Here is a 20,634-nt window from a genome sequence, read left to right as displayed (position 1 = left end):
TAGGCTCTACCCCTACCGCTATCCCTTGGCGTGGCTCCGCCTCCAGCCCGAGCCGAGCTTGGGCCGCACCTAACTTCGCCTTCGCTCCGCCCTAGCTTCGCCTTCGCCAATCACTGGCCCCGAATCTCCTATGGCCCCCACCTCCGGCCCCGCCCCGTCCCGGGCCTGACTCGCTCCGGCCCCACCCCCCGCCCGCCCTGCGGTCGGTGCGCGGCGGCCTGGAAGGCACCGCCCGCAGACGCTCGGAACTGCCGACCTGGGAGCTACCCTTAGAGGGCCGGCGGCGGGAGCGGAGTGAGTCGGGCGGGGCCGAGCTGGGCCGGGGCCGTGTGGGGGCCGGGCAGCGGCCGGGCCGGCGGACGGCGGGATGGGCTGCACCGTGAGCGCCGAGGACAAGGCGGCGGCCGAGCGCTCCAAGATGATCGACAAGAACCTGCGGGAAGACGGAGAGAAGGCGGCGCGGGAGGTGAAGTTGCTGCTGTTGGGTGAGGCCGCACCCTGCGCTGGGACCCCCGATTCCCCGCCCAAATCCCCGACTTTGACCTGAGGACTAGGGCTTCTAAGTCTCAGACTCGGCCTGGACCCCCACACCTGGACTTGAACCCCCCAAACCCACCTGGCAAGGACATACAAATAATGGATCAAAACTCTGGGTTGGCCTAGACCTCTGATCCATAGCCCAGACTCTCAGATCACATCCTCAACTCATCCCAGACCCCAAACCCCCAAATCCAGCCACCAGTGCCCCAACACCCGCTGCCCAGAACTCTGCACCATCCACCCTTGCTGACCAACCTCGCAGATCCTCAGAGCCCCTGCCTGTCCTCTCATACTTCCCTAGACTTTACCCAACCCCCCAGAATCCCACTCGGCCCCCACCTTCAGGCACCACCTGTTCCCTCACCTGCTCCCCCTATTCCTATTGGGCATGAGTATCTCCAGGGCCCCTCCCAGGCCCCCAGTCACTCCCTCCTTCCCCCTCTGTGCCCCATCTCTACTCTGGACCCTATATCCTCCACCTGTGCACCTTGACCGCAAGGGACCTCTCAAGTGGGATGACTGCTTATGAGCTCTCTCTCCAGCCAGAACCCCCAAACCTTTAGAGACCCCTGCTCCCTGCATCTGGCCCACCAGCTCCCTCTCTGCACACATCTCTCCTCAAACCCTCTGCTCCCCTGCTCTTAAGTCCTCTCCCACACTCTGGCCTTCTCCAGGTTCCCCCACCCCTCCTACACCAGGTGGGCCGGGCTGAGTGGACTGGCCCCAGACCTCTAAGGGGCTGCACTGAGGCTCCACTGGTCATGTTGGGGGAGGGGACCTGGCCTTAAGCTTCCCAGCGAGTTCTGCTGAGTATCTGTTTCCCAGTTTCTAAACCCTGTCTGGGCCAGTGAGGGGGGCATCTGGGAGTAGGAGGGAGTGTGGAGGAGTTTGGGTTGCGTCGCCTCCAAGGCCAGGGAAGATGGTGGCTGCTTGAGGGGTGGGGGGAAGTGGAAGTGGTGAGACAGCCGACATATTGCTGCCCCCGGCGGGCGGGCCAAGGAGATATGCTGATAGGTGCTAGTCTTCCCGCACCCTTTCTGGGCCCAAAGGCCTGGGACGTGGCCTCCGGGGGTGGGTGGGCCTGTAGGATCTTGAGGCCCTGTGAGTGGTGGACCAGCTGGTTGAGTAGTTGGGGGCCTGCTGGGGGTGGGCATCTGAAGTGGATTTGTGCAAACGCTGCGGGCCTGGTAGTTGTCCCAGTCCAGCCTCCCCCTGGGAGCAGGTGTGGTGCCCAGTGGCGGCCTGATTTGGGCGGTTTCAGGCATGGGGGTGAGGGAGGCCCTCGCGGCTGCATTGGAGGCTGGACCTGTATGTGGGGGGGTGTGGCCTCTCAGCCCCAGAGCTGCGTGGGGTCCCCAGGCTTTGAAAAGCGGGGCTTTTCATGCTGAGCGTATGGCCGAGGGACAGCGTGTCTTCCATCCTGGGCCCATCTGTTGACTGTCCCTGGGGGCCTGGCCTCAGGGGCACAGCCCCGGAGGTTTCAAAATGGCATCCGCTCCTCTGCCACTGCGGGGAGGAAGAGAAGGGGCGGGAAGGGGCGGCGGCCCAGCCTCCTGGGCTGTTTTGCGTTGGGCGCTTGCCTCTTCCTGTCTCTGCTGCGAGTGAGGCAGCGGCAGCAACGAGTGGGTGGCGACGCGGCGGAATGCCCATCGCTGCTGCCCGCTGGGCCTGGGGAGGTGCTTCCGGTACTGCTGCCCCCCAGTGCCCGGCCAGGGGGTCTCTAGCCAGCCCCTTCCCAGGCCGATTGCAGTTATGGCAGTGCTCGAGAAGATGTGGGACTGGGCCATGGGGCTCCTGGCCTGTTCTGTGTCCTGACCCCAACCCACCCACCAGTCTTGCTCCTTGGAGCCCGGCTCAGGTTTTAGGCCTGGCCACCCCTCCCATGCTGAGCCGGCAGCAACCAGGGGTGCAGGGTCCCCTAGAAATGCTCAGCATTTTCTAGACTGGGGAGTCCATCTCAGCATTCTGCCCTTCTGGCCTTTGCTTTCTCTGTGAAATGGGCTTCCTGGGTTTGGGCCAGAGGAGTGCTGTGCCCAGGATGGGGGCAACAGGGACCTCGTGGAGGTTCCTGTTGGGAGTGGGGAGTGGGGGCTCAGACCCTGCAGAGGATGCACTGTAAGGGGCTGGGAGACCAAACTTTGCCTGAAATTGAGGACTCAATCTGCCAGTACTGCCTGGAGGAGGATCCTGGCTGGCCATCCCTTTCCTATCCAGGTACAAGGAGGTGATGGGAGCCTAGCTGAGGCAGCTTCAGAGAGCTGGGTGCCTGTCCCATGTAGCGGAAAGACCTGTCCAGGCAACGGAACTCAGGCTGGGCAATTGCCAGCTTTGCCTCCCAGCCAGAACCACTCCTGCTGCCCCACCCGCATACTGGCTCCTTCCCGTCCTGGGTTGCCCTGCCAGCAAGCCGGCATAGTCACTGTCACAGTCACCGGGGCAAAGGCAGATGTGATACACACTAACTGGTGAGAGGGTTTTTTCTGGCAGCTTGGTAGGGGGAGCTGAGTTGCTGATACCAGCCCTACTTCAGCAATACCCCTGCCTCCACCCAGTTCAACTTGACTGACCAGCTATCCCCAGGTAGAATTTGGGGCCTCAGGCTGGGCACTTAGGGGAAAGTAAACCAGAGTGTGTGTGTTTAGAGAGTGACTTTGATTTATTTGGGCTTGTGTGGGCAGTCTACAGAGAAAGGAGAGACAGTGCTCATCGCTGGCCCCAGGAAGGCTTCAGGGTATAAATACAGCAGTTCTCTCTTGCCCCTGGGACTTTGTATCTGTTCCCTTCACTTGATGTACTTTTCCGCCGTTTCACTCCTACTTGATCTTTCTTCAAGACTCTGCTCAGGTATCGCCCCCCAGGATCCTTCTTTGACAGACCTCCTTCTCCAAGGCTCCTCTGCCCCCCGCCCCACCCCCACCCCCAGCGCTACCCCCATCAGAGCGTGGTATTTGTCCGTGTCACAGCTGCCCTCCCTTGCGACGGGCAGGGCTGCGTCCTGTTCATTTCTGAGCCTTCTGTGCCAGCATGGAGCATGATACCTATTGGGTGCTTCTTGTCTGTTTGTTGAATGAAAGAAGTGCTACTGGTGTGAACTTGGTCTTGGGGATGGGTAGATGGAGAAGCAAGATGGCGGTCACTGAGCCATCGCCTGCCATATCATGGGCAGGTGGCAAGGGCTCAGTGTAGGGCCAATGACCAGGACTGGGGAGTGGGGAGACTGAGGGAAAAGTTCTTCAGGCTGTTTCCTCCTGGTCTCATCAGGCTATGCTGGCACCTCAGAGACAGCCCTTATCCCACTCCATGCAGATCTCTTGCTGACGAGTGTGCAGCCTGTCACAGGGCACAGCACACAGTAGGGACTCCAACTGTTCATATGGGAGACTGGCTTTACATTCTTCCTTTCAGCTCAGGCTGTTTGGGGACTGTTGCAGGCCCGCTGTCTCTGCCACTTCAGTAGAGCCTGTCTAGCTCTTAGGGCTGGAGCTGCCCCGTAGTCATGTGGCTCAGACCAGAGTAATGCTGCAGAAGTTCTTGGCCTGGCCAGTGCAGAGACTGCACATACATGGGCTCAATTAAGTTCATCAAATGAAAAGGAAGGGAGTTTTGTGACCTTTGTCCTGTCTGTGTCTCTCACAAGGGGCCTGGCACACTGTAGGTGCCTATTCAGTGTGTATGGAAAGAGTGAAACTATTGCGGACATCCGTGAACAGGGATAAGTAATTCTGGGGCTGCTGCTTGGGGCTTGGTGTAGCTGGAGTTAGTGGGAAGGGCTAGCCCAGGATCCTGGCTGGCTGGGTAATGGGTAGAGTCTAATGATGCCTATGAATGCAGGGGGGTTGCTTCCTGGAGAAGGGGTCCTCTGGGTGGCCTTGAAAAATTAGCAACATTTGCCAGGGTCAGGCATTGGGGGCAGAGGGACCAACTCGGTTTCCAAGCCTTTGGGTGGGTGCTTCCTGGCCTGTGGGGAGGAGGGCTCACCCTCCTTAGACTGGCTCTTGGGGTCACACAGACCTAGGTTCAAATCCCAGCTCCACCTAGTGTACTGGCTGAGAAACCCAGTGACAGGTGAAATCCTAGTAGGTGACCCGCTCTCCATCCATAACCTGAGACACGGTGCCTGCCTACAGCCACAGGTGTTGTGGGGACAGTACACCAAAGTCTGGGGGTGTGAAAACAGGTGGGGGACCCTCTGCTGACTCCTGCGGAGCTGAGAGTTTGGTGGGGAGGGATCTCCCCAGCCTGGAGGCTGCCTGGCCACAGTATGGAGCCCCTGGGAACCCCCTCCCTTTCCCTTAGGCAGCTGCTCACAGCAAGCGGGAGACTGAGGCTTGCAGACATTGGGTGCCATCTGGAGTGACACACCGTCCTGGGGACCTTAGGCCCAACCTCTGGGGACTGAGCCCCTTCCTGGGGGTCTAGGGTTGGGGGTGTTGCAGGGCCCTGGGTACCACGTGGGCTGGTACGCAGGCCAGCCTCCAGCCTCCCTATTCTCCCCATAGCCTTCACCATCCCACCATCCCGCTATCCTGCTATCCTGCCTTTGGGCTGGAGCTCATTAGCACTTGAATGGGGGGCGGGGCAGCTTGGGCCTCTGAGTCTCTTCTTTCCACCCCTCCCCCAGGCTAAGCCAGGCTTTGTCTTCCTGAGTTGGTAGTGCAGTGCTGGGGCTACCAAGTTAGGGAGTGAGTAGGGGTCTAAGCCATTTCTGACCTCCTCTGCCTAGGTCCTGCTCAGGCCCCCTGGGCTCAGCCCCTGCCCATGACTCCACTGTTGGTGCAGCCAACATGAAAAGTTGTACCTCTAGGATAAGAGTGAAACTGGGTCCTTCAAGTGATACCCCTGAGCTGGGAGACTGGGTGAATAAGGGCGGTTTTGCAAAGGAAGTGACACTGGAGCTCAGCTGAGGGTATCCCAGGAGGGTTGGGGGTTGGAGAACCCCAGACAGAGGTCAGAGTGGGTGGTAAGGACAGAGGGAATGCCTGCCACTGTGGCTGGAAGCCAGTTGGTGAGCTCAGGCTTCCATGCCAGGCCCTGAGGCAGCGTTAGGCCACCCACTGTGCTTGACTTGGAGCCTAGGCTGCCAGATGGGGACTGGCATGGTCAAGGACCTCTTTGGGCTGGGCCAGGGTTGGCCCTGGGCTGGCCTGAGCTGCAGGGTCACTGGGTAACATCATTGATACCCAGGCCTGCAAACATTGCCCAGTTGCCCAGCAGGTGACAGCAGGTAGCGCTGGGGGTGGGGCCTGATGGGATCCCAGTGAGGTCCCTAGGCTCCAGCAGAGCAGGGGCTGGCGCTTGGGACAGCTTGGGCCAGAGGCAGGCACACTGGTCCTGTACAACCTGCCCTCGATCTAAGTCCCTAGATGTGTCTCTCTCGGTCTCTATCACTAGAAGCTACCCATTCTTTTGGCAGGAACAGGATGGAGGAAGCTTTGTCCACATAAGCCCTTAGCCTCTGAGGGACCAGGGGCTTGCCTCACCACATCCCCAGCAGAGGACGAGACAGTCCGACCCAGAGCCTAAGTGCTGTCTCCCCAGCAGGATGGGGGCAGGGGGCAGGCCAGCTTCTATCTCACCTTCCCAGTATCTCAGGGCAGGAGTCCTAACCTAAGAGTTCAGTGGGGGAAAGGAGTTAACAGGTTCTGGCCAGGCCACAGCTGATGGGCCTGCCTAAGAATGCCCTGGGGAGGGCAAGGACTAGGCCCTTTGATGGTGGCCCTACTACCTGCTGCTCTCAGGCAGCCCCTCCCTCAGCCACAGGTGCAGGGTGGGGCCCCCTCTGCCCAGCCCCACCCAGCCTCTCTAGCCTGTAGCTCTTGTTCTTACTAAACCCCAAACACTCCACCCTCACCCCATGCTGCTTTTGGGGCTATGGCCATCTTGGTGGTTGGAGGAATAATCTCCCTGGAATAACCACACATTCCCTAAACTGGGCTGGACCTTCAGTGTTGGCCTTCTGGGTACACTTCCAAGGCTTGGCAGTAAATGCCAGGCCAGTTTGAGCCAAAGCCTAGAGGTGGGATCACCTCTAGGTGAGAAGGTGTCCTTATGGCTCGGATCATTCCGGGGTGCCAAGGCTGCTACAGCCTCAGAATATCCAGAGGGGGTGTTGATGGCAGCACCTACTGTGCCCCGGGCTGGAGGAGGGGCAGGGAAGTCTGCATGGCAGGGCTGGGCCTCTCAGGGAAGTGGTGTCCACACCAGAGGAAAAGGAGGAAGCAGCTGGAGGAGGAGGAGCCCAAAAGGGGAAGAGGCTAGAGAGCCGCTCACACTCTGCACTGGGGTGGGGAGTGTGAGCCAGGTCAACTGGGGGATTTAGAAGGTGAGCCCCACCTGTGCAGGCTCATCTGCATATCCCTGTGGGCGACCCTATTGGTAGTCACTGGGCTGGAGTCAATCTAGACAGCTCTGTCCCTTGTCCTGTCCCAGCAACCACTGGGCCCAAGATCTCAGAGAAGGTGGCGCCTCTGAGAAGGATTCCAGGCCCCTCCTTTGACCACAGGAAGTGGTGGCTGGGAGAGGGACGCCGGCAGGGGGGCTAGCAGGAAAGCAGAGGGCTGCTTCTATGTTCCCGAGCAGCCATTGCCCTCCAAAGCCGGAAGGCCGGCTGCAGGCCCAGATGAATACCCGGAAATGGAGCAGCAGCCCCGGGATTAGCTCACTCTGGGTTTCCCCTGCCTGGGGGTAGACAGAGGGGCCCTTGATCCAGCCTAAGGAGTCCCCCCACCCCACTAGTCACTGGGCCTGGGGGTGCCTTCGCTGGGCCTCAGTTTCCCCTCTGGTGATAACAGCAGCTGCCTCTGATTGATGACTATCGTGTAGGGCTGGGTCTCATCGTATTTAACCCTGCGAGGCTGGGACTGACATTACATCCATTTCACTGATGCAGAAACGGAGAGTCCGGGACATCATGTGACTTATCCAATAAGTGGAGACACCAAAATGCGACCCAGGTAGTGACCCTGAGCACCTGCCCCCAACTATTGTCACCCCTCAGAAGCCTGTGCCCAGTTGGCAAGAACTGCTCAGTCAGGATGACAGGCAGATGCTCTGGGTGCTCGTGTGTTCTGCATATGCCTGGGGGGCCTCAATTCTTCTTTTAGGAGATTGAAAGGGGACCATCTGCCCAGGAGGATGGGACCCAAGACTCTGTGAGTGAATCTTTTTCCTGCTTAAAGCCAGAAATCTGCTGTGTGGCCATGGGGTGACCTCGTCCTAATATATCTGGCCCGTGTCCCCTCACCGGAATACTTAGGTCACAGTCAGGCAGCTTAGCACTTCACTCTTCCCCTAGCATTACACTTTTGCTTCCCACAACCCCCAGGCTTGGACTGAGAGCAGGCCTGAGGAAAGCTCAGAGGCTGTCAGAGTCCAGCATGGGGGCCCCTGAGCCTGGTCTGAAGACTGGGAGTTGTCCAGATGAGGAGCAGGGAAGAGTGTTTCAGCAGAGGGTCCCCACTAAGAGCAAAGCCCGTGCACGGTACTGTGTGGACACTGATATGTCTGTGGTGTGGGCTGGCTACAGCATGAGACGTGGTGAGGCCGATCCTCATGCGACTTGGCCTCCAAAATCCAAGTTTTCTTGCCTTGCCTTCCCCCACGGAGGTTCCCAGGGTTTTGCTCTGGGTTGTCAGGCCAGGCCCTAGGGAACTGAGGAGCCTAAAAGCCTTAGGAGAGCTAGAGCAGAAGCAGCAAAAGCATCAAGGCGTCGGTGGGCCATGAGGCCACACACAAAGCTGAGAACATGCATCTTCATGGCCTGTCAAGACTTCGGGGCCCAGAGCGCCCACTCCCCCGTCTTCCTCACTGTGTGACCTCAGGCTGTCCTCTCCTCTCTCTGTGCCCAGTGCTGGGAGCTGTGATCTCTTGATTCTCAGCACGGTCCATGGCTTGTGAGCACATAGGCAAACTGCCCGCTTGGGCTGGACAGTTTGGGGTGGGTGTGAGGACCCAAGGGAGGCTGCTCAGGGCAGGCGTTGGGCTTGGCACACTCCCCTGAGGGGTACGTTTCATAGATGGGGACACTGAGGCCCAGGCATGGGCATCTCACCCAGGGTCTACCACAGTGAATCAGGAAGAAAGGTGGGGGTTATTCAGATTCTTTGAAAACAGCAAAGCGATTCCTTAAATGAAGAAGCCTCAAGAAGAGGGGTGTGCCAATGGCCTGGCTCCTTGTATGACCTGGGCCCTGTCCAACACCGCCTGGCTCCTGTGGAGGGTGAGACCTGTAGCCTGAGTGGCCAACAGTGCGCAGGTCTCAGGGCCTCCTCTCCTCCAGGGTGGCCTTCCTTACGCGGTGCCTCAGTTTCCCTCTGTACAGTGGGCAGGGCCCCACTGAGGGAGACACAGCCCTGTCCTGGAAAGCCCTCTCCATGTCTGGCAGAACCCGAGGCCTATTTCCCTTGCACAGAGAGCTCTGACTTGGCAGTAGCAGGCCAAGCCCTGTGTTGGTGCTTCCCTGATGGGCATCGTGAAGCTGTGGAAGCCGCTGGAGGCTTCCCAAGTGGCAGACTGGAGGGAGGGAGGTTCCGGGTTTGTTGGGGCACCTGGAGGAAGCCAAGGCCACGCACGTGGGTGGGGGTGTCACAGGGTCCATCCAAGACCCACTGCCCGGCCCCTCACAGTGCCAGACCCCAGCTGAGCCTCCTTGGAGGGAGTGAGGGGGCCAAAGAGCAGCACCTGGAGGAAGGAAGAGACGCCAGGGGCGGGGCTTGGAGGGCCTTTGTCTGGCCGGGCTGTCTGCCCCTCCCTGCCGTCTCCATTGTTCCCTGGCGTGCCGCGTCTCTGCGGCCGAGGGCTTCCCAGGCTCGGGAGGGGCCCGTGGCTGCGGCACCTCCCCCAGCTGCCCCTAGCCGCGGCTGCTTTCCAGAAACCAATGCTCCTCTGCGCCGCCCAACCCCCACCTCCTCCACCGGGCCTCTGGCTGACGGGCTCCCCCTGGTGGTGGCGGGGCGGGACCCTAAGGCTGCAGGGGAGAGGCGGGAGCTATGGGGCCCCAGAACCGCAGGCTGCGCTGGAGACGTGGCACCTTCCTGGGATGACCGTGGGAGGTGGTGCCAGGGCTGCCTTCGGGGTGGGCTTCCCAGGGCTCACCCCTACCTTCCCCCAGTGCCCCCCCAGGGTAGGCCGGGGGAGGGGGTTGGGAGGGGGGCGGTGGGGGCTAGGGGGCGGGCCCATGCTGTGGGTTTGAGCTGGGCTGTTGCCCGTCTACCCTGTGGTCCCAGCCACTGCCGCTTCTGAGAATCTCTGCCCTCAGGCCTGCCACGTCAGTTGGCTGCTCTCCCAAGCCCCACATGTTCCAGGGGAGCCCACCAGCCTTCTGGATGAGGAGAGCCAGTGAGCAGTGTCTGCGGTGAGGCTGCTGGGCGGGAAGGAGTACCCCGCTGTGGAGAAGTGCCGGGTTGTGAAGGGAAGTGACAACTAAGAGCAAAAAGCCAGCAAAGGAGTGAGTGGCTCTGACTCTGGTCCCAGGTTACACATGTCCCGCCAGGGAACCACCACTGCTGAGTCAGCCTCTTAGCCACTGGTCATTGCCCTGTGCTGTGCTTTGTCTGAAAGCCTCAGAAACTCGCCTTCAAAATGAGATGGTCACAGCAGGCCCCTCTGCAGGCTGCGGTTGCAGTGACCTGTGCAGCGTGGTCACTGTGGGTTGCAGGAAATGAGAGGTTTGGGGAAATCTGTCATCTTCCAAAGGGTAAAAGAAATAGCGATAATTACTTTGATCTGAATGCTCACCGTGTGCTGGGCACTCACCCATCTCCTCGGACGAGATAATGGTGGTATCCTGTTTCACAGATGAGGTGCCAGAGGAAGGGCAGGATAGGGCTGCAGCTCTTGGAGATCTCAGGGAGAATCGGGGTGGACACCAGGGCTCTGGCAGGTCTGGACCTCCCTCTGGGAGAGGATCTGAAAGTGCGAGATGGGCCTGCTGGTTACTCGAGGCTTCACAGCTTCTGCAGAAGAGAAAGTGGGGCCAGAGAGGAAAGCGGCATGTCAGGGAATCCCTGCAGGACAAAGCCTTGTCTGGGAGGAAGAGGGTTCAAGATAGACGACAGCAGAGACCTGATGTTGGGGCTTGGAATCAGCATCAAGCCATTGGACCAGTGGCCCTGTCTCTGCTGCAGAGGCCCTGCTGGCCTTGTTCAGGCAGGTGGAGCCGTTGTTTCTCCCTTCCCCCATCTGTTCCCTCCTCCATTGGGGCCCAGCGCTCCCAGAGTGGAAGCAGATGTTCTAATGCAGAGCAGCCGCTGTCGCCCAGCACATCTCAGCAATTACTGCCTGCCCGCTGGGAGCCCAGCAGCTGCGCCCCAGGGCAAGGGCTGCAGAGGTTTCTTCCTTGGTGGGAAGAGGTATGGCCCTGTGGGAACACTGAGGGCACCCCAGGGATCCTCTGTGGGTCCCTCTGGTCTCAGCTGGAGAAGGAACGCCTGGTGGGCCTGTTGTGGGTAGGAGACTCCTGGCACCTTCTACTGGCTGAGTTCCCCCCACCCAGCACCTTTGCAGCAATCCGGATCCAGCTAGTGAAGCCCCCTTCTCTGAAGGGAAGGTGCAGGGCTGGGTGGGGAGAACTGGGTGCCCAGGATTAGCAAGGTACAAGCAAACTCTGCTCCAGGTACCAGCCTATCTAACAGGGGAACATCATCAGGCCCCGATGGAAAAGGAGTTTCTGGGGCATCTAGCTTGTGGGCTGCCCGAGAACCAGGGTGTCCACCTGGATATCATGCTTTGGCCCCACCCACCTCTGTCCCTTGATCTGTAGCTGCTCCTGGGCCATGCCTCTGATTCTGTCCTGGTGTTCTCCCCTGCTTTCTGCTTGGCTGCCAGCATCACACCCTTGTCCTGCCACTTAACTCCTTCCCTCTTGAGTCACAGCTGCTGGAAGAACAACGGGACTGCTTTGAGTCCAGGGATGGGGGCTCCATGACCTTGGTTTGTCCACCTGTCAAATGGGAGTTGTTCTGCAATGACCCCTGCTGGGGGCAGAGAATGTCCTCCTAACTCTTTAAAGGGAGAGGAAGGGAGACTGAGGCTTGAAGGGGACAGGGAAGGGAACCTCAGTGTCTGCCAGGTCTGCCGCGGCTAGGCAAATCAGATGCAAAGCAAGTTTGTGCTGTCATCCCCATCTCTGGGCAGGGTCATGGAGTGGCCCATACCCTTTACCAAGAGAGTAATCAAAGGGCCAGACAAGGAGACTGATGCCTCAGGTGGATGGTGGTCCCAAAGTCACCCTCACCTGTGGTCCCCTACGCCCTGGAGATCTACCTGCTCTGAATCTCAGTTCGCCTGGCTGGGGACGGCATGACCGATCTGACCCATCACTTTGTATCCTTGGCCTCCACTCTTGCACTGGCTGAGATTTGTGGCTCCTGGGTCTTCCTTTGCTCCAGGATGTGCTCCCTCCCTCCTGCTCTGTGGGAGCAAGTGATTAGGTGGGAAGGACAGCCAGGCGGTCACCTGGCCCTCGTGGTTAGCCAGTCCAGTGCTGTCCTCCCTGCCCCATGGATATTCTGGGCCCTAGGGAAAGGGCCTCAGTGATTAGGCATCACCATCAGGCCTTCCCAGGCCCTCTCCCCATGTCCCCACTCTGAAGGTGGGAAGTGTTAGTGTGAGGGGTCCTAGCTGTTCCCCTGCCATGCACAGCCCAAGGGAAAGGGAGGGATGCTGCCACTGACCAGAGCCCACACCCAGGGGAATGCACTGGGACTGGGGCCTCTAGTGCCCAGGGGCCGACCGATAGAGGGGCTCGTGCCCCAGCCTGCCCAGAGCCTGCCCATCTGTGCCACCCCCAGTGCTCCCCTATCCTGGGAGGCAGGCCTGAGACAGTCAACCCCAGTGATTCCAGGCAACTGGTGGCGTTTGTGAGGCCTTCTCAGGGAGGTCCCTGGGTTGTGGACATGCCCAGGCTCACAGCTGTGAAGGCCGCAGCTGCACCTCGGTTTCCTCCTGGTCAATGTGGATCTGGGGTGGGAGGTAGGGGGAATGCAGGCAGGGGCCTCAGCAGGGTCTGCTGCTTTCTCGGAGGGCACTGCAGAGACTCAGACCTGTGTCTGCCTGGGAAGTAAACCCAGTGGCAGGGACTGTGTGGCCCAGCCACAGTACCAGGCATGCAACACTGCAGGGTGGGCCACCTGCAGAGGGGCTGTAACCATGTGACAGCAGCCTCTCTCAGTTTCCTTTTTTTTAAAACATTTTTAAAATTTAAAAATTTTATTTTTTGGCCACACCCTGCAGCTTGCGGGATCTTAGTTCTCCGACCAGGGATCGAACCCGTGCCCCCTGCATTGGAAGCACAGAGTCTTAACCACTGGCCTGTCAGGGAAGTCCCTCAGTTTCCTCATTTGCGAGGTAGGGGTGCGAGTAGAGCTACCCCCAGGGCTTGTTGTGAGGTTACTTAGTGGGCGTGATAGGCGTAGAACAGCATCTGACACACAGGGGGCACTATTCACAGCTCGGCCGTGATCATCATTGCTGATGTTATTGCTGCTCGTGGTAGTTTGTGTGTTAGCCCCTTCATCCTCTGAGGTTGTCTTAACCAACGCTGAGGGATATGGGAGCCAGAGTCCTCAAGTGTGACTTCCCCACAGACCCCACCACACACCCTGCTGAGCTGCTCAGAGGGACAGACCCGCCACAGTGATCAGGAGGGTTGGGACACACGTAGGTGGGGCATGGGGCAGCTGTGCCCAGCAAAGAGAACTGCATGGGCAAAGGCCTGGAGTTGGCAAGAGGAGATGCCTGGCGGTGACGGGGCAGAGCAAACAGTCTGGGCAAAGGCTGGGAGGGAAAGCCAGGCCAAGCTGAGGTGCGCTCTACTTGGAGCTCAGGACAGGGAGCGAGCCACAAAGGGAAGAGGTGAGACCCTGCCTCCACCCCATCCATCCCCCAGCCAGGAGTTGAGTGGTCTCACACTTCCCTGCAGACTCCCTGGGGAATGCAGATTTCTGGGCTGCACCCCTCGAGATCTGGCTGTGTGTCTGGGATGGGGTCTGGGAATCTGCTTTTAAAAAGATAAAAACAAACAAAAAAAAAACACCCAAGGCATCGTCCTGCAGCATCTGAGCCACATTTTGAGAAGGGCTGGGCAGGCCAGGCATCATCGTCGTACATGTCTCCCTGCCTTTCTGAATCCTGGCTACATGATCTTGGGCCAAGACTTTAATTTTCTGAGCCTCAGTGTCCTTGTCTGTAAAATGGGAGAAACAGTACCTATCTCTGGGGCTGCTATGACAGTCACAAGAGACAGTGCCAGCAAATCCCTCAGCAATGGCCAAAGAAATACAGGATGGGGCTCTACTCAGAGCAGACGTGGGCCCAGTGAGCAGGGCGCTGGGCCTTGGGCCATGTCTGGGAGTCAAGGGTGTGACGCCATGCCCGGATCCAGGCCCCTTGGCAGCTGCAGCTCAGAGTGGAGGGAGAGAGGGCTGCTGCCCCGCTGGAGTGAGCAGGGCTCCTCTGCTAGCTGTGCCTAGGCGCCATGTTGGGGAGCACTAGCTGCAGAGTGGCAAACCTGCATGTGTGAGGTTGACGAGGTGACTCCTGAGCCTCACGTCTCCAGCCGAAGCCCCTGAACTCAACCAGGGTAGTGGGGAGCCATGGTGGGCAATGGACCTTGTGGGAAGCGAAGGCCTGGAGTGAGTCCACCATGGGATCCAGGTGGCCGAGGTTGCCTTCACCCCTGTGGCCCTGCCAGCTGCACCCCTGGTAGCTCTGCTGCCCAGCAGGCCCGACTGCCTCCATCTCACTGTGCAGTTGATGGGGAGGGTGAGTTCTGCCTCCAGGCCACGTGACTGGCTTACCTCTGTAACCCCACTGGGCCTGCTCCCTGACCAACTGTGCCCTTTGTTCCAGGTGCTGGGGAGTCAGGGAAGAGCACCATTGTCAAGCAGATGAAGTAAGTGCTGTGTGCGGGAGGCAGCCTCCAAACCTTGATTTCCCCTCTTCTTCCTCTGGGCCTGTACTGGGTCCAGTATACTCAGCCCAAGTATAGGCCCAGCCATGTTAGCCAGGTCCAGGACCTTCCCAGAGGCAGCATCCATCCTCAGGTCCCAGTGGTTTACAGGCAGTTTCCCCCTTTCTATTTTTTTTTTAATTTTATTATATCATATATATAAAATATTATATTTTATTTTTGGCTGCATTGGGTCTCCGTTGCTGCATTGGGCTTTCTCTAGTTGCAGCGAGTGGGGGCCACTCTTCATTGCGGTGCACGGGCTACTCATTGCAGTGGCTTCTCTTGTTGCTGAGCACAGGCTCTAGGCGATGTGGGCTTCAGTAGTTGTGGCACGCGGGCTTCAGTAGTTGCGGCACGCGGGCTCAGTAGTTGTGGTGCACGGGCTTAGTTGCTCCGCGGCATGTGGGATCTTCCCGGACCAGGGCTCGAACTCGTGTCCCCTGCATTGGCAGGTGGATTCTTAACTGCTGTGCCACCAGGGAAGTCCAGTTTCCTCCTTTCTGAAGTAGGTCTCTCCAGGCCCCAACAGCCCCAGGCAGCCATGTGAGGTCCCTGTGCCCTGTACACCCTAACCCCTGACTCCTGGCTGCCAGGATCATCCATGAGGATGGCTACTCAGAGGAGGAATGCCGGCAGTACCGGGCAGTCGTCTATAGCAACACCATCCAGTCCATCATGGCCATTGTTAAAGCCATGGGCAATCTGCAGATTGACTTTGCCGACCCCTCCCGCGCGGTACGTGGACTCCCCAACCCTGCCTCCCTCCCATAAGGCTTCAGGGCAAGTCTTGCCCTGGGGAAGCTGAGAACACCCCAATCTGGGCCTCATTCTGGAGGCCTCCCTGCCTCTGACAGGTGGGGTGGGGGTGTGCTCCTGCGACTAGCTGACCACTCACTGCTGTGCCCAGGATGACGCCAGGCAGCTGTTTGCACTGTCGTGCACGGCTGAGGAGCAGGGCGTGCTCCCTGAGGATCTGTCCGGTGTCATCCGGAGGCTCTGGGCTGACCATGGTGTGCAGGCCTGCTTTGGCCGCTCGCGGGAGTACCAGCTCAACGACTCTGCCGCCTAGTGAGTACTCCAAGGGGCTGGGCTGGGGGTGCAGTGTGGGGAGACCTGGACTATAGCCTGAACCAGAGGGCCTGAGCACCCTTAAAAAGATAGTACCAGCCTCTGTTCATGAAGCTGCTGACTGTCAGCCAAGGTCTTGGTGATCTTGGGTTTGGCCTGGTGCAGGGCTATGGAGGGACATCCAAACAGATGGTGCCACTCAGATAGGCTGCTGGCCCTGTACTCTCATCTCTCCTCTCCTACCTCTGCTTAAGCCAGTCCCTCTGTCTGAACAGCTTTCCCAGTCCCACTGCCCATCCCATCCTGAGCCCACCCAGAGAGGGGCTGGACCTCTGTGAAGGTGAGTGGGAGGCCGGTGTTGCCTGGCCATGGCGCCCGAGCCCTGCCCCAGTCACATGGACAGCCGCCCCACTCTCCCTGCAGGGGCCTGAATGCACTTGTGAGTGCACGCCCCCCACAGGAGCTGCAGGGTCACAGCCAAACACTGCAGGGGGACTCCCCAGAGGTCACAGGCTCAGTGCCAGCAGAGCTTTTGGGTCCTGGAGGCAAGGAGGGGTGGGTCCTATCAACCACTGCCATCTCAGTGCCCAGGATACTCAAGGAGGGCAGGGTAGGGCCACCTTCCGGCTACTTCCCACTCCTCCATCATCCTTATCCCTGTTCTTCATTCCCCGACATTAAGTTCCCACCTTGTGCCCAGCACTGTTCTGGGTGTGGGGATTCAGCAGTGAACATGGGTCCTGCCCTCCCAGGCAGGTTTATGCCATGACAAGATCACCCAGAGGTGGGCAGCAGATTGGAAAACTCCAGGGACCAGGCATACTGCAGCCCCTCCTCACAGCAATCCTCTAAGGCTGCTGTGGGGCAGTGGGTCCCTGGGGTGAGCCCACCTGTTGGGGACAAGGGAAAAACTAGTGGGGAACCCACCATGAGACCTCTGGGCTGGAAGCTCTCAGTAGCGGGCAGGGTGCAGTTTGCAGGTCACAGCACATGCGTCATGGTCCCCCATAGCCCTTCCTGTTTTTCTGTTCTGTCTCTGCGTCTCTGAGGTCATTTCCCTCTGGCCTAGCTGCTGGTGGGAGCCAAGGGCTCGCCCCAGCAGCCCTGCCCCAAGAGCAAGACACTGGTACTGGGCAGTGGCTGGGGGGCCTGGACCCAACCCCCAGGACACAGCAAGGATATTGAGGCAGGCAGCAGAGCTGGTCTCAGGGCTTGGCCGGGGCAGCTTGGATACTAATTAGGAGAGCTGGTAATGAGGAGCCCCTGGGACCCCCGCCAAGCGAGTGTTCATGCCTTCCCCCTGAGGAGCCCAAATTTTACTGGGCAAAGAGCCCACTGGGCCTGGCAGGCCCCAACCTGTCCAGCCCTGCATCGAAGGACATGCCAGGCTGCTCTGTGGCGGGTGCCGTAATTACGCCGATTAGCATCCTGAATCTCTCACTGAAGGACTAATTTGCCCCCTCCCACCGCCCTCACCTGTAGTTCCACCACCCTGGATCTTGTCTGACCCAGGCCTGCCTCAGACCTGGGTGCTGGGGCTTGTCTGGCTAACCACAGAACTGCCCCTCCTCCCAGGCCCATTCCACAGGCAGGAAGCAGGGGTGCTAGTGCAGGTTTCCTCATCTGAGCAGTGAATGCAGTGCAGGCAAGGGTTAAAGAGGCAAGGGCTATGCCTGGGAAATGAGGGGATGGGAGGGAACGGGGCCCGGTGGCCCCCACTGATCCCCCACCCCCCCATCCCAGCTACCTGAATGACCTGGAGCGCATTGCACAGAGTGACTACATCCCCACGCAGCAGGATGTGCTGCGGACTCGCGTGAAGACCACGGGCATCGTGGAGACGCATTTCACCTTCAAAGACCTACACTTCAAGTGAGCGAGCATGTGGGCAGGGTAATGGGGCAGGAGCTGCCAGCCTTGCGGGTGACAGGGAAGAGATCCTCACTCCAGGGCCTGCCGATGGCTGTTGGGAAAGAGGGCTGGTCCAGGATCCGCAGCCCCACTCTGAAGTTTCTTAAGGCTTTGTGGTTGCCAGCAGCTCACAGCCTCTGCTGACCCTGCCCCATGTGGAGGCAGCCTACCCTGCTGACCAGCCTGACCCTTCTGGGCCAGACGTGCCTTGGCCTAGAACCCCAGGGGTAAGGTGGGCCAGCGTGGATGATTCCATGGAGGCAGCCGCCATACTCTGAGCAGGCCTCTGTCCTCAGTCGGTCAACCTGTGAAATGGGGCAGGGACCTTCTCCCAGAACTCCCTTCTCTGGAGCTAAGGTACTGTGTCTGCAGGATGTTTGATGTGGGTGGTCAGCGGTCTGAGCGGAAGAAGTGGATCCACTGCTTTGAGGGCGTCACAGCCATCATCTTCTGCGTAGCTTTAAGCGCCTATGACCTGGTGCTAGCCGAGGACGAGGAGATGGTGAGAGGCCCGGAGGCCACTGGGGGAGGGTGGGGGCAGTGGTGGGGGTGGGGGCTGGTGCTGAAGGCGCTGTCCTGCTCCCAGAACCGCATGCACGAGAGCATGAAGCTGTTTGACAGTATCTGCAACAACAAGTGGTTCACGGACACATCCATCATCCTCTTCCTCAACAAGAAGGACCTGTTCGAGGAGAAGATCACACACAGCCCCCTGACCATCTGCTTCCCTGAGTATACAGGTGTGGGGTCTGGGCCTCTGGGGAGGAGCTGGTGGTGACCAGGTGGCCCACGGGCGCCCCCCGCTGGACAGAAGGGTAACTGTGGGACACGCGCAAGGGCTGGTGCCTCACAGGCTTATATATCCATACTTGTGTCTGTACACCCCAGGGCCCTTCTTAACACACTCAGGCATGTACTCTGTACGTCACTGAGCATCCTCCTTCACACAATCAGGTGCCCCTCTTTGCACACTCAGGCGTGCCTGTGCCCTCTCACAGTTGTCACACGATATATGCTTGTCAGTTCACACGCATAGAATCTCGCTCTACCCGTGGGACAGGCCTGCCTGCTGCACGTGCAGCACGAGTCCTCCCCATTTTGTCTCCCACAGGGGCCAACAAGTACGATGAGGCAGCCAGCTACATCCAGAGCAAGTTCGAGGACCTGAACAAGCGCAAGGACACCAAGGAGATCTACACGCACTTCACGTGCGCCACCGACACCAAGAACGTGCAGTTCGTGTTTGATGCTGTCACCGATGTCATCATCAAGAACAACCTGAAGGACTGCGGCCTCTTCTGAGGGGCAGCGGGGCCTGGCAGGATGGTGAGCCAGAGGGGGCCGGGCAGGGAGGAACAAAGTGGGGCCACTGAGCCCAGAGAAGGGACACGGTTGGGGCTGGGGAAGGTCCAGGTGGGGGTGGTGAACTTGGACACCCTCTAGGAGATCAGAGGGCAAGGGGAGGGAGGCACAAGGTGCTGAATCAGGAAGGCGACCGAGTGCAGGGCACTGAGGAGGTGGCACAGGTAAGCCTGGGCTCCGTTCTGCCCATTGGTCCAGACAGCAGAAATCCCTGGTTGTGTCCTGGGACAGAACTAGAGGGCTGTCCCGATTTTCCTTGGAGAAAACTCACTTTCTCACCCGCCAGGCCACTGGCCTAGCCTGAAGGATCTAGATGACAGAGGGGGCCCAGCTGCCCCAGCTGCCCGCCACTCAGTATGACCAGCTCTGCACTCATCCCTGCTGTCTTCCCTTCGGACCTATCTGAGGGCCCTGGTCTGAGGCTGGCCCCACCAGCCCTGGGAGAGGTGGGGTAGGATTCTGCCGGTGCTACAGTCTCCCCTCCCCCACGTAACCCAGCAACACACACTGGCTTCTGGGCGGCCACTGTGTCCCTGGTAACGAGTGGGTGGGGAAAAAGGAGAAGGGTCATTGTCTAGGGAGGTGGGAGGAGAGACACACACTGGCTACCTCCCTCCCTCCCGACCCATGCCCTGACTGTCCCCCACCTCCAGGGCCACCGCCGACTCTGCTCCCCCCCAGCCCCTGAGGAAGATGGGGGCAAGAGGACCACGCTCCCCGCCTGTCCCCCTGGCCGCTTCTCCCCTTCTCTCCTCTCTCTGTTCTTGGCTCCCCCTCTCCCCTCCCTCAGCTCCAGAGACTTGGGGGAAGGGTTGCCACAGGCCTCCCTGTTTGAAGCCTGCCCTTATCCCAGGTGTAGGGAATGGCCACCGTACCCCCTCCTGGCATCTGTTCTGGTTTTAACTGTTGTCTTGTTCTGTGATGGGGGAGGGGAGCACATGCTGAGTCTCCCAAGGCCTGTGTTTGGAGGGGCACCCACTTCTCCAGCCTGGGACCCCTGGCTTCGCCCAGCACCAGCCCCTGACCCAACCCAAGTCCAAATGTTTACAGGGAGCCTCCTGCCCCCACCAACCCCCTCCCCTAAGCCACTCGGAGGCCCCAAAGGAAAAAGCACAAGAAGCGTGAGACGCCACCATTCCTGGAGACCACAGTCCACCGGCTCATTCTCGTAGCTTTTTTTTTTAAAAAAAAAAAGAAAGGCAAAGGGAAAAAAAAAAAAGAGAGCGAAAACTGCAAACCTAGAAAACTTTTTAGAAAAAAAACTATTTAAAACTGTCAGGTCCTGACCAGCACCCACCCAACCCCCTTCCCATGATTCCGTGCCTTGAGTGTGTCTGCGTGTTTACACCCATCCCTCTGCTGGTTGCCCCCTGTGCGGGCAGTGCCCCTGCCCTGCCCTCTACAGAACTGAGTTTCAAGGGCTGTTCCAGACAACTCCCAATGTCACTGAGGGCCCCGCCCCAGCGGCCCTGGGCCCTGGCTCCATTAACCTAAATGTAGCTCCTTAGCGCTAACCTAGGAACCGCCGCTGCCTGCTGAGGGGCCATGCCCCTCATGCCCTCACCCCAGGCCCGGGTCCTTCAGTGTTGAACACTTCCTTGCTTTTTTCACATGTTTTATGGAATTGTTCACCTGGTTTGAAATAATAAAATGTAGAAAGAAAAAATACCAAGAACTGCTCGGCATTCTTCTCTCCAGGGGGCAGAGACCCAGGCTAAGATGTGCCAAGGTGATGGTAGTCTGGACCTGGATCCTCACTTGTGGCAGGGCCCTGGGCACTCAGCTCGCAGGTCATACTCAGG

The 20,634-nt window shown here is 59.2% G+C and overlaps 1 protein-coding gene across 1 annotated transcript; it reads left to right on the top strand.

The window, feature by feature from the left end:
- The first annotated feature begins 226 nt into the window (after positions 1-226).
- On the top strand, positions 227-20,507 carry GNAI2 (G protein subunit alpha i2). Its single transcript, XM_082637461.1, has 9 exons — positions 227-485; positions 14,389-14,431; positions 15,085-15,226; positions 15,399-15,559; positions 17,303-17,431; positions 17,843-17,972; positions 18,057-18,210; positions 18,582-18,796; positions 19,486-20,507. The coding sequence occupies exons 1-8, from the start codon at positions 368-370 to the stop codon at positions 18,770-18,772; spliced, it is 1,068 nt and encodes a 355-aa protein (XP_082493587.1). The 5' UTR covers positions 227-367; the 3' UTR covers positions 18,773-18,796; positions 19,486-20,507.
- Positions 20,508-20,634: the final 127 nt, after the last annotated feature.

The sequence above is a fragment of the Mesoplodon mirus genome, assembly GCF_964341445.2.
Source record: "Mesoplodon mirus genome assembly, chromosome: 12".
Taxonomy (NCBI): Eukaryota; Metazoa; Chordata; class Mammalia; order Artiodactyla; family Ziphiidae; genus Mesoplodon; species Mesoplodon mirus.
The sequence above is the reverse complement of the archived record's forward strand: the minus strand, read 5'-3'. Positions and strand labels throughout refer to the sequence as shown.